This window comes from Myotis daubentonii, chromosome 15 (assembly GCF_963259705.1).
Source record: "Myotis daubentonii chromosome 15, mMyoDau2.1, whole genome shotgun sequence".
NCBI classification, from domain to species: Eukaryota; Metazoa; Chordata; class Mammalia; order Chiroptera; family Vespertilionidae; genus Myotis; species Myotis daubentonii.
In genome coordinates, this window is record NC_081854.1 from 5816982 (window position 1) to 5829098 (window position 12117).

At 44.4% G+C, this 12117-nt stretch overlaps 2 protein-coding genes across 4 annotated transcripts in view; both read right to left on the minus strand.

Annotated features, from left to right (window-relative positions):
• The window catches only part of LOC132216086 (zinc finger protein 883-like), a 681654-nt gene that overhangs the window by 637838 nt on the left and 31699 nt on the right, over positions 1 to 12117 (minus strand). Inside the window, exon 4 of one of the 3 annotated variants that reach the window (XM_059665159.1) lies at positions 4283 to 6662. The exons of the other annotated variants lie outside the window; for them this stretch is intronic. Coding sequence (XP_059521142.1) covers positions 4963 to 6662 — 1700 coding nt within the window. The 3' untranslated portion in view covers positions 4283 to 4962. Of the gene's footprint in view, positions 1 to 4282; positions 6663 to 12117 lie in introns of those variants that run through there. 3 annotated transcript variants of the gene reach the window in all.
• On the minus strand, positions 2583 to 3078 carry LOC132216153 (barrier-to-autointegration factor-like). The gene has a single exon (XM_059665265.1). It carries the CDS (start codon positions 3017 to 3019, stop codon positions 2750 to 2752), a length of 270 nt encoding a protein of 89 aa, XP_059521248.1. The 5' UTR covers positions 3020 to 3078; the 3' UTR covers positions 2583 to 2749.

Below are 12117 nucleotides of genomic sequence, written 5' to 3' on the forward strand. Positions count from 1 at the left end.
ATATTGATTTTTTACAGAGAGGAAGGGAGAGAGATAGAGAGTTAGAAACATCGATGAGAGAGAAACATCGATCAGCTGCCTCCTGCACATCTCCTACTGGGGATGTGCCCGCGACCCAGGTACATGCCCTCGACCGGAATCGAGCCTGGGACCTTTCAGTCCGCAAGCCGACGTTCTATCCACTGAGCCAAACCGGTTTCAGCTAGTTGTGAATTCTTTCACAGGCTGTATCACCGCCCAAAACTTAACAGTATTCCTTTATTTCGTGGAGTTACGGGAGTGACTGTAAAAGAAGATGAGGGAAATGACGTTGAAGCAAAACAATTTTCCCTTCTTTTGTAGGTTCTTTGGTTAGTCTACAAATTAAATGTTTAGCCTTAGCTGATTTGGCTTAGTGGATAGAGTGTTGGCCTGTGGACTGAAGGGTTCCTGGTTCAATTCCAGTTAGGGGCACATGCCCGGTTTGCTGGCTTGATCCCCAGTGTGGGGCACACAGGAGGCAGCCAAGAAATGATTCTCTGCCATCATTGATGTTTCCGTCTTTCTCTCACTCTCCCTGCCTCTCTGAGATCAACAGAAATATATTTTTTAAAAAATAAAATAAAAAATTAAATGGCTATAACACAGATTAACAGGGGAAAACAATAAAAAACCTTATTAAAATGTAAACCTACTGTATAATCAAGCCTGTCAAAGGTGGGTCCCCCAGGCTGCAGGGGGCCCACAATGAATATTCAGTAACGATCACTCATTTTGTTATGGACCAATGTTCGTGAGAGTAAGACCACCAACTCCAATTAGGTCTTAGCAGCAAGCGAGGATTTATTGAAAGCTGGCCAGCGTCTGCAACAGGTGCCTCACACAGGGAGCCCCATCCTGCTGCAGCCCCGAGCCTTTCTCTAACAGCCTTTTTAAAGGGTGTGACAAACTCGACAGCGGCCAGTACGGTGTCACACCTGGCTGGAGCTTTTAAACCACAACCCATTCTTTGAACAATCCAGTGGAAACTACCCACTTTTTGAAAGTTTAGTAGAAACAGGTGAAATGCTTGGCTGGAGCGTGTCCGAGTTCCCGAACCACAGAGTGACATCAAGATACAGAGAATACAAACAAGTTACAAAATTTTCTTTACGTCAGTTAAAGGTTACATATCTATACCCATTTCACAATATGACGCTAACCGTGAATGCCCATCAGAATTTTAATCAGTCCTTTGTATTCAACCTATCAAAATAAACCTACATTTCTATAAAAATTCAAGTTTGATTTTGTGTTGTTTTTTTTTTTTTGCAGCGCACATAAACTTAAACCTTGTTTATATGGCTCATGTTAGCCTTTGAGCTTGACATGCTTAGTATATGAAAACCACTCAAAAATGAGTAACAGGCCGAAACGGCAAACACCATCATCTGAAAAGCCAACTTAATCTACAGCCAAAAAATGTTGTGTGGAGAGTCAGTCAGCGTAGATTGTCAGGAAAAGAACAGTAAGGACCTCAGTTATGGCCCAGTGTGCTGTGCACTGTGGTGAGGGCTTGTACTCAAAAGGACTCTGTTCCAATCCAAGTACCAATGGTGCAAACACAGGAGACTGGGAAAGAGGACGGGAGTCCACAACATGACCGGGCTGCAGGGAAAGCATGTGGAGAGCCATTGTCTCAGCCAGTAGGGATATATAGCACAGGATCACATGGCAGTGGGTCCTATGCATGAATAAGAGGTGAGCACCTGTCAACTGAGACCAGGATCATGTAGGACTCCAGCATCACTTCCGAATATTAGGTCGCAAAATTTATGTCAAATCGTACCTTCTCCTAAGGGGTGAGTGTCAGCGTCACATATTAGGGGTCAAACTGAAGCATGAAATTCACTTCGGCAAAGAGAACAGAAGTATGACACCCAACAGGTGGGGACAAGTGCAGAGACCCAGCCCTAATTACCGAGGTCTCCTGAGGGTCAGTCTGTGCTGGGATCAGAGGGGAGGCAGACAAACAGCTGCTCACTCTGAAAGAAGATCTGCCGAGAGAAACCACTGCACTGAGAAATGATGGCGTTCCCCTACACACAAGGAGGCCAGGGATAAGTGCTCTGAGATGTTAAGGGAATGGGAGGAAACGCAGAACTGCAACCATGGAAACAAGAGCTGCAGCTGAGGCACGCTGGTCCCCAGACTGTACCTGCTCCGGTGAGGGCTGCACATCAGTGGTAGAGACTGTGTCTGACGCTGGAGAAAATAATAGTTAAAATCCAGCCCCTTGAATCTGACTTCATTTCTCTGACACTGAGCTTTTTCAGCAATGATATGGGACGCACCACAATGACACCCGAGGGGCACAGCACGCGCCTCCCTGCAGCAGAGTCAGCAGCTTCTTCTTTTTTTTTTTTTTTATTGGAAGGCCACGGACTTTATGGATTTAAAAAACTTTATATGGACAGTGACTGCTTTGCCAAAAGAGAAGCCAAACTTCATTAAACAGACCAGGGGCGAGGGGAGGGGCCAGAAATCCACTCAGAAAAGCTGATTATCGACCCGAAACTGGCAGGGGAAAGAGGAGGGAGATGCATGCAAGAGTGAGAATTCCAAAAAAGTTGAAATGGTGAGGGGAGAGAACTCCCCCAGAGACCCGGACATCGGTGGTGAGCAGACAGCAATCGCTTCCTTGGTAGAGGACAAGGGAGTAGCCCCCACTCAGCTGCAAACTCTGAAGACTCAAGGCTGGCATTAGGGAAGGGGGACTCCCCAGAAAGCATCACAAGAAGGCGTCACACCACTCTCGAAGGCACCCAAAGCAGTCCCGGGACTGCTTGGCATTGGCGCCCCATGTGTCCTTTAGCCATTCCCGGAAGAGGTCTTCGTCTTTCTTTAGCACCAGAAACTGGCCAAGGACCACATAAGCCTTGTTAAAGCCCCTTTTCTCCAGCTTCTTGGGCAGGACTTCGCCGATCCCGGCCAGGCTCCCCACTGGCTTTTCCCCCATGGGCTCTGCCACGAAGTCTCGGTGCTTTTGAGAGGTTGTCATCTTGATCAGGATTAATCGGCAGTTCCAGCTCCCGTAACGGCTCCTCCCGCCGATACCTTAACCCACTCAGCAGCTTCTTATATGTCCCATTTCTCACTAAAATGCACCCAAAGACAAAGGTGCTTGCAGGCATTGGGGGAGTGAGGAGTGCCTGCCTGGGAAGGTCTCTGCAGGGAGTGGCTGGAGTTGCTGGAGCCAAGGCAGGCTGCAGGCACAGCTGCATTACACAAGTGGACACCTTACCACTGGACCTTCTCCGATACCTCTGGCATTGGGGCATACCTCATACTTGTTTTTCACAGGAGGAAACTGACTTAGGCCAGCAGAAGGGGTTATGTCATTGTAAGTCCCATTGATAACAAAGAATTGAAATTCAAATCTAGGACGCCTGATCCAGGGCAAAGGGTGTCTGATCACTGCCCATTTATTTTCCCGCTGCATTCCCTTGGGACTCTTTAAGCACCCTGCCCAACCAGATGCCCTCTGGCCTTCCGGAAAGAAATGTTCCAACGCAAGAACCTCCATGACAGGAGACAAGGAAAATGCAGAAGAGGACAAAGCAAGGGCTTAGTGCAGGATCAGATGACTGATGTTCTGAAAGCAATGGAGAATGTTAACACTGCAGGTTAAAATTAAAAATGTTCATTGCACAGGGCATAGCATTTAAAAAGTAATGAATCACACAGCTGGTATGACCCAGTGCTTGAGCTTCAATCCGTGACAAAGAGTCCTTGGTTAGATTCCCATTCAGAGCACATGCCCGGATTGTAGGTTCCATCCCCAGTAGGGTATGGAGGAAGCAGTGACCAATGATTCCCTCTCATCTTTGATGTTTCTTTTCTTTCTAAAAATAAGGGACTCAATTTTCTTTAATTTTTAATTAATTTCACAGAGGAAGGGAAAGAGTCAGAAAGATAGAAACATCAACGATTAAAGGGAATTAGTGATAAGCTGCCTCCTGCAAGCCCCACATGATGCTCTAGCAGGGGCCCATGCATGTGCGCTGAGGGGCAATGGAACTGTGACATCCTGGTTCATAGGTCGACTGAGCCACCTCGCCTGTCTATTATTGTTTCTCTCTCTCTCTCTCTCTCCACCTCCTTTGGCAAACTCATTATGCAACAGAGCCAAATATCAACAGTACTTCTTCAAAATAGACTCGCCCAGGCCAAAAACATATGATAAGATATTTTAACAAAGATACAGACTCAACAAGTACACTTCTGGGAAAGGGTCACCATAAATTACTAGAAAAAATACAATCAGCCGAAACCGGTTTGGCTCAGTGGATAGAGCATCTGCCTGCGGACTGAAGAGTCCCAGGTTCGATTCCGATCAAGGGCATGTACCTGGGTTGCGGGCACATCCCCGGTGGGGGATGTGCAGGAGGCGGCTGGTCGATGTTTCTCTCTCATCGATGTTTCTGACTATCTCTCTCCCTTCCTCACTGTAAAAAATCAATAAAATATATTAAAAAAAAATACAATCAAACAGTGAAGCAGCACAACAAATGTCTCAAAAAAAGAGTTTAAATCAATTATGATTGACTGAACAAATTCTGTATGTTAAAAAGTGCAACATAATTACAGAATGATTCAACATAAAAACAAAGACAACAAATAAAACACTTATGGGAACTTTACATAATGTAGGTGATTAAATGTATCAGATACAATTCAGAAAAATGAGGATTCGCAGATTTTCTTGTACTAATGTTAAGTCCTAACTAAGAAACTACATTTCCTACACACCTAAGAAATTTCTCACATTTGGACTCATGTGCAGAGCAAATTTAGAAATTGGCTGAGAGCTACCTCATATTAATTGCACTCATAATGGCTTTCCCCATTGTGAACTCTCTGATGATACAGGAGACCACTTCTGCCCTCATAAGATTTCCCACATTCAATACATTTATAAGGCTTTTCTCCAGTGTGAACTCTCTAATGATTTTGGAGACAATTGCAACCTGTAAAAGATTTTCCACATTCACTGCATTTATAAGGTTTTTCTCGCGTATGAACTTTCTGATGACGATGAAGGCTGTTCTTAGTGGTAAAAGATTTTCCACATTCACTACATTGATAAGGCTTTTCTTCTGTATGAACTCTCTGATGATATTGGAGACCACTGCTACTTTTAAAAGATTTCCCACATTCACTGCATTTATAAGGCTTTTCTCCCGTATGAACTCTCTGATGACGATGAAGGTGGGTCTTCGTCGTAAAAGATTTTTCACATTCACTGCATTGATAAAACTTTTCTCCTGTATGAACTCTCTGATGACAATGAAGTTCAGTCTTACCGGTAAAAGATTTTCCACATTCAGTGCATTGATAAGGCTTTTTTCCCATGTGAAATCTGTGATGATATTGGAAACCATTGCTACTTTTAAAAGATTTCCCACATTCACTGCATTTATAAGGCTTTTCTTCTGTATGAACTGTCTGATGACGACGAAGGGCACTGCTCTGGGTAAAAGATTTTCCACATTCATTACATTGATAAGGCTTTTCTCCAGTGTGAACTCTCTGATGATAGTGGAGACCACTGCTGAATTTAAAAGATTTTTCACATTCACTGCATTTATAAGGCTTTTCTCCAGTGTGAACTCTCTGATGATAATAGAGAACACTGCTACGTGTAAACGATTTTTCACATTGACTGCATGTATAAGGCTTTTCTCCAGTATGAAATCTCTGATGACGAAGAAGGTCATTGCTAGTGGAAAAACATTTCCCACATTCACTGCATTTATAAGGGTTTTCTCCAGTGTGAATTCTCTGATGACAATGAAGGGCACCACTAGTCATAAAAGATTTCTCACACTCACTACATTTGTAAGGGTTTTCTCCAGTGTGAACTCTCTGATGACAATGAAGATTACTGATCCGGGTAAAATATTTCCCACATTCACTGCAGTGATAAGGACTTTTGCCAGTGTGCAGTCTCTGATGACGAAAAATTTCAGTGCTACTGGTGTAAGTTTTCCCACATTCAATGCATTTATAAGGCTTTTCTCCAGTGTGACCTCTTTTTTGATAATGAAAGCTAGACAATTTGGTTAAATATTTTCCACATTCAGAGGACATAAAACACCGACGTCCAAGATGGACACCTTTTTCCTGAATAAACGTGTGGGTGCAACTAGTGTCTCTCTTACATTTTTTTCTACTGTAAACATTTTTTCTCCTTTGATACGTATTCCGACATGTCGAAATTTCAGTTGGACTGTCCCTGGTCTGAGTAGCCTTTAGCTGGAGATGTCCTGACCCAGTAAGGACATCCTGCCCAACCTCCCTACAGGAGAAACGATTCTGGGACACATTGAAATTGCGGCTGTTTGCAAGTGAGATCCTGTCCACACCTGTATTGAATGTCTTCTCTCTCATATGCTGCTGGTGAAATTTTGCATGAAAATAAAATCGTTTTGCACATGCCCCACACCTCAACAGTATCTCTCCGTGTTGTTTTCCCTGCAGCTCCATCACGTGGAAAATGTTTCCCAAGACTAGTTGACAACCCTCACAGGGGTGGCTCTTCTGGAAAACCAAGGCTAAATCGGGATTCCTTGCCTGTGACACCCTTACTGAATCCTTCTGTTCAGTCGTTGCCTCCACATTCTCTGCTCCACAGCAGCAACCTGAACAAAAGGAAAAGTAGGTGAAGTGCATGTTGACCTGATAAAAACAGATTATCTTCACCATAATTGTTTATGTCACAACTGGACATGATTCCATACAATAATTTTCAAGATAAGTAAGTCAGACTGTCATGAAATGGCTGTTATATATAACATGGCTCAAAAGGTCACTAGACGAGGAAAATCTTACCAAGGGAGGACAGAATGATGGGCTGGCACAAAAAGAAGAGAGGCAGGGTCTGCTCGTTATTACTCCACAAATGGCTTCCATTAGGAACTTTCATGCTGGCTATATGGTCTGTGTAAACTAATTTCAATGTGCTCAAACCCATAAAATATCAATCATAGTAAAGCACGTGATGTTCAGTGTCAATATGATACGGGTGCACTCTAAGACTCTGCTGCACCCATGGAACAACATTGCAGTGGAGTAAAGCTGAGATGTGTGATAGAAGTAGAGGTGCAAATTTAAAGAGGTTAAGGTTATCCATGGGCTGGGAATCCAAGTAGAATGATCAGTATTAAAACGGAGTCATAGGCAAAGTGTCAATATTAAACAAGAAGTAGAATTGGGTGAGGAGTGAGCAATGGTAACAAAACATTGTTGAACAAAATGGCTTCCTAGCTATGAATGTAACAAACCCCAGGCATGTAAACCACCCTGAAAGTCCTTCACCAAGGCAAGACTGCCTCTGGGTATACACTGTGACTGATAAAGTCATGTTTCTCCCGTGATGCACAAAAGATTTTGCTGCTTAAATCCAAGTTGAGCCACAACATGAGATAAATGATGCAAATCTTAAAAGAAAAACTAAAACGAGGTATGGTCAGCACTGTCGTAGAACAACAAACCACAAATGGGACCACAGGCAAAAAACCTATGTGAGTGACATCAGCAAGATGGCAGAATCAGAGATAGAGAATCTTTCCCCCTTCCAGAGTAAGTAGATACCTATTCATAAAATAAAAAATAAAAAAATCCCACAGGAAATGGGAATTATAGTACCATGAAGACAAGCAGTAATACAGAATTCCAAATATGGAACACTGCATAGAAAGGATGACAGAAAACTGATTGAGCAAACACATGTGAAGATACGTAAGTTTAAAAAAGGGTTAACTACTAATTAATAACTAAGGAAATAAATAAATAAAGGAAGCAAGGATCAGCCCTAGCTGGTTTGTTCAGTGGATAGAGTGTCATCCTGCGGACTAAAAGGTCCAAGGTTCCATTTCACTCAAGGGCACATGCCCAGTTTGTTGTGGGTTCAGTCCCCAGAAGGGGGTATGCAGGAGGGAGCTGATCAGTGACACTTTTTCATCATTAATGTTTCTTTTTTAAAAAAATATATTTTATTGATTTTATACAGAGAGGAAGGGAGAGAGATAGAGAGTTAGAAACATCGATGGGAGAGAAACATAGATCAGCCGCCTCCTGCACATCCCCCACTGGGAATGTGCCCGCAACCCAGGCACATGCCCTTGACCGGAATCGAACCTGGGACCCTTCAGTCCGCAGGCCGACGCTCTATCCACTGAGCCAAACAGGTTTCGGCATCATTAATGTTTCTTTATCACTCTCTCACCCCCTTCCTCTCAGAAATTAATAAAAATATATTCTTTAAAAAGAGGGTCAACCCTAGCCGGTTGGGCTCAGTAGATAGAGCATCTGCTTGTCGACTGAAGGGTCCCAGGTTCGATTCAGGTCAAGGGCACATGACCGGGTTGCAGGCTCAGTCCCAGCTGGGAGGAATGCAAAAGGCAGCCAATTAATGATTCTCTCTCATCACTGATGTTTCTATCTCTCACTCCCTCTTTCTTGCTGTCTGAAATCAATAAAAATATGTTATAAATAAAAAATAAACCTAAATGGTCAGCGATACCACTATCAGCCACTGTGCTTCTGTTCTCATTGATCCTATTGGCCTAACTGCGCCAGTGACACAAAGAGAACCTCCTGTGCTTTTGCAGCCCAACCCAAAAAATGGCAGACTTCAACTCCTCACATACATAAGGGACACACTCAGGAAGCAGAATCAGGTTTGGAGGAAGCCAGAGCCATATCCGGCTGGGCCAGCGACGTGGAACCGCTGTACCAGCAAACGCACAAGCAGGTCCGCCAGATCCAGTCTCACATGGGACACTGGGAGACGCAGACAAGCAGTCCATAAACTTAGTAGGGAACGAAATCCAAGCAAGCGTTCCGGATATTCAGCCACCAAGAATGCCTGGAGACTTTGTTGAGCTTGTTTGGGGCGGGACTCTGAGGTCCCAGACCCCTACAGGGAGAGGTGGGGCGGCCTTGCAGCGGGTCTGAGAGCCGAGGGTGGCTTGCTCGGAAGCTGCTTGCCGGCACTCAGGGACGCGGAGATGGGGAGGGAGTTGCAGAGAGGCGAGGAGTCACGGAGACACCATTGCCCTTTGCTCCGAACTGCTGACTCCTGGAGACCCTGCCCTACTCAATTTACATCCCTGCTCTAACTGTGCCAGTGGCACAAAGAGAACCTCCTGTGCTTTTGCAGCCCAACCCAACAAATTACAGATTTCAAATCCTTGCATACATAAAGGACTCACTCAAGAAGCAGAATCAGGTTCAGAGGAAGTCGGAGCCGGACCCGGCTGGGCTGGTGATGTGGAACCGCTGGACCAGCAAACCCACAGGCAGGTCCACTAGATCCAGCCTCACATGGGACGCTGGGAGACAGCAGACAAGCAGTCTGTGCGCTTGGTAGAGGGTGAAATCTAGGCAGGCATACCAGGTATTCAGCCACCAAGAACGCCTGGAGATTTTCTCTAGCAAGGAGCTGCCCAACATGGCATAACGCTAAACTTCTTGTTGCTGAGCCTGCCCCCGGGAGACTGGGATGACCCCTGTGAGGCTGAGGCAGGGCTGAATCGACCCCTGTGTGGTTGAGGCGGCCCCCGGTGAGGTTGAAACGGCTCCAGTGAGGTTGGAACAGCCCTGTTGGCGTTGGGACGGCCCCGGTGAGGCTGAAGTGGTCCCGGTGAGATTGAAATGGCCACAGTGTGGCTGAAACGGCCCTGGTGAGGGTGAAACAGCACGCGTGAGTTTGAAATGGCCCCAGTGAGGCTGGAATGGTCCCGGTGAGGTTTGAGATGGCCCCAGTGAGGTTGAGACGGCCCCTGTGAGGTTGAAATGGTCCCGATGAGGTTCAGACGGCCCCTGTGAGGCTGAAATGGCCCCAGTGAGGCTGCGACGGCCCCTAGGAAGCTGAGAAAAATACCATACGATCTCTCTCATTTATGGATAATAAAAACCATTATAAACTGATGAACAAAGATAGATGCAAAGGCAGAGCAGCATTGAATAGACTGTCAAACTACAGTAGGAAGCCTGGGGAGGGGTGGGGGTGGGGGTAAAAGATCAACCGAAGGACTTGTATGCATGCATATAAGAATAACCAATGGACACAAGACACTGGGGGATAGGGGAGGACGGGGGGATGTCAAGGGTGGGGGGAAGGAGACATGTGCAATACTCTTTGTAATACTTTAAGAAATAAAACAAAATAAAATGTAAACAAACAAACAAACAAAAAACACAATAAAACCCAAAGGAATAAATTAAACCCAAATGTGAAACATCTGTACAGTGAGTACTATAAGACAGTGATGAAAGGAATGAAAGAAAACACAAATAAGCTGAAAGACAACCTATGTTCAAGGATCTGAAAATAAAATATGGTGGAGATAGCTATCATAGACAAGGAAAACTACAGATTAAATCCAATCCCAATTAACTCCAATGGTCTTTTACTAATATATGAATAGAAAATCTGGAATCAAAAGACCTCCATTTACAAAACCTATCTTTTTTTATAATATATTTTATTGATTTTTTTATGGAGAGGAAGGGAAAGGGATAGAGAGTTAGAAACATCGATAGGATAGAAACATCATCAGCTGCCAACTGTACACTCCATATTGAGTATGTGCCCATAACCAAGGTACATGCCCTTGACCAGAATCGAACCTGGACCTCTTAAGTCTGCTGGCCGAGGCTCTATCCACTGAGTCAAATGGGCTAGGGTCGTAGTCGGCAAACTGCAGCTCGCAAGCCACACGCTGCTCTTTGGCCCCTTGAGTGTTGGTCTTGCACAAAATAGCACGTGCGAGAGCGCACAGACAGTGCCATTGAAACTTCGTGGCCCGTGGGCAGAAGTTGGTATTTTGTGGAAGAGCCACACTCAAGGGGCCAAAGAGCCGCATGTGGCTCGCGAGCAGCAGTTTGCCGACCACCGGTCTAGGATAACAAAAGATATCTCGAGCAAGAAGAAAGCTGGTGGCATCACACTTCCTGACTTCAATTTATTACAAAGAGAAAGCAAGTAAACAGTGTGTTGCTGGAGAAACACAGACACATACATCAACAGAAAAGGACAAAAAACACAGAAATAAGCCCAGGCACAGACTTTCAAGTATCTCTGACAAAGCAGCAGCCACAGAAGACGGGAAAGATAGTTTCATCCATGGATGGTGCTGGTATAAAGAGACATTCACATGTAAAACAACAAACTGGACACCACTAATAACATTTAACTGAACATGCAGGACAGAATCAAGTGTCAGTGCTAAAACTTAAAACTCGTCAGGACAACCTGGAGAAAAAGTACTGGAGGTTTGTTTTGGACAGAATTTTCTGAATGTGACACCAACCACCAAACAAAAGAGAAAACGTAAACAGCCCACACTGCAACAAATAAAGAAAAATACCGTCTTCACTGCACAACAGCAATAAACAAAGTGAAATAAAAGGCAATCTAGAGAACAGAAGAAAATACTTGCAAACCATATGAAGGAATCCCTTGGAGACATTGTGGATTCGGCTATGATCAGCACAATAAAGCGAATACTGCGATATAGACAGAAATTCACAGAAATAGTTGGAGTTCCGTGGGAATAATGAAGGCATGTTAATACTATACTGCAGGCTAATAACAATGCAATGACTCTGTCTCAAAAGCAAAGTCTTTATAACTTCATTTACAATATTTATTTGCTAAGCACTAGTAACAAGCATCTGAGCTTGCTAGAAACATGGTGGCACTAGACCTGCTGAATGCAGGGTTGCCAAAAACATGGACTTTGCAGAAAAGCGGGTGTGCGGGAGTAATATCTGCAAAGCACTATTAAGCACATGCAAAAATATGTGTTCCTCGCCGAAACCAGTTTGGCTCAGTGGATAGAGCGTCGGCTTGCGGACTGAAAGGTCCCAGGTTCGATTCCGGTCAAGGGCATGTACCTGGGTTGCGGGCATATCCCCAGTAGGAGATGTGCAGGAGGCAGCTGATCGATGTTTCTCTCTCATCGATGTTTCTAACTATCTCTCTCCCTTCCTCTCTGTAAAAAATCAGTAAAATATATTTAAATAAATAAATAAATAAATAAACAAAAATATGTGTTCCTGTATGTCATAAGCAATTAATATATAAAA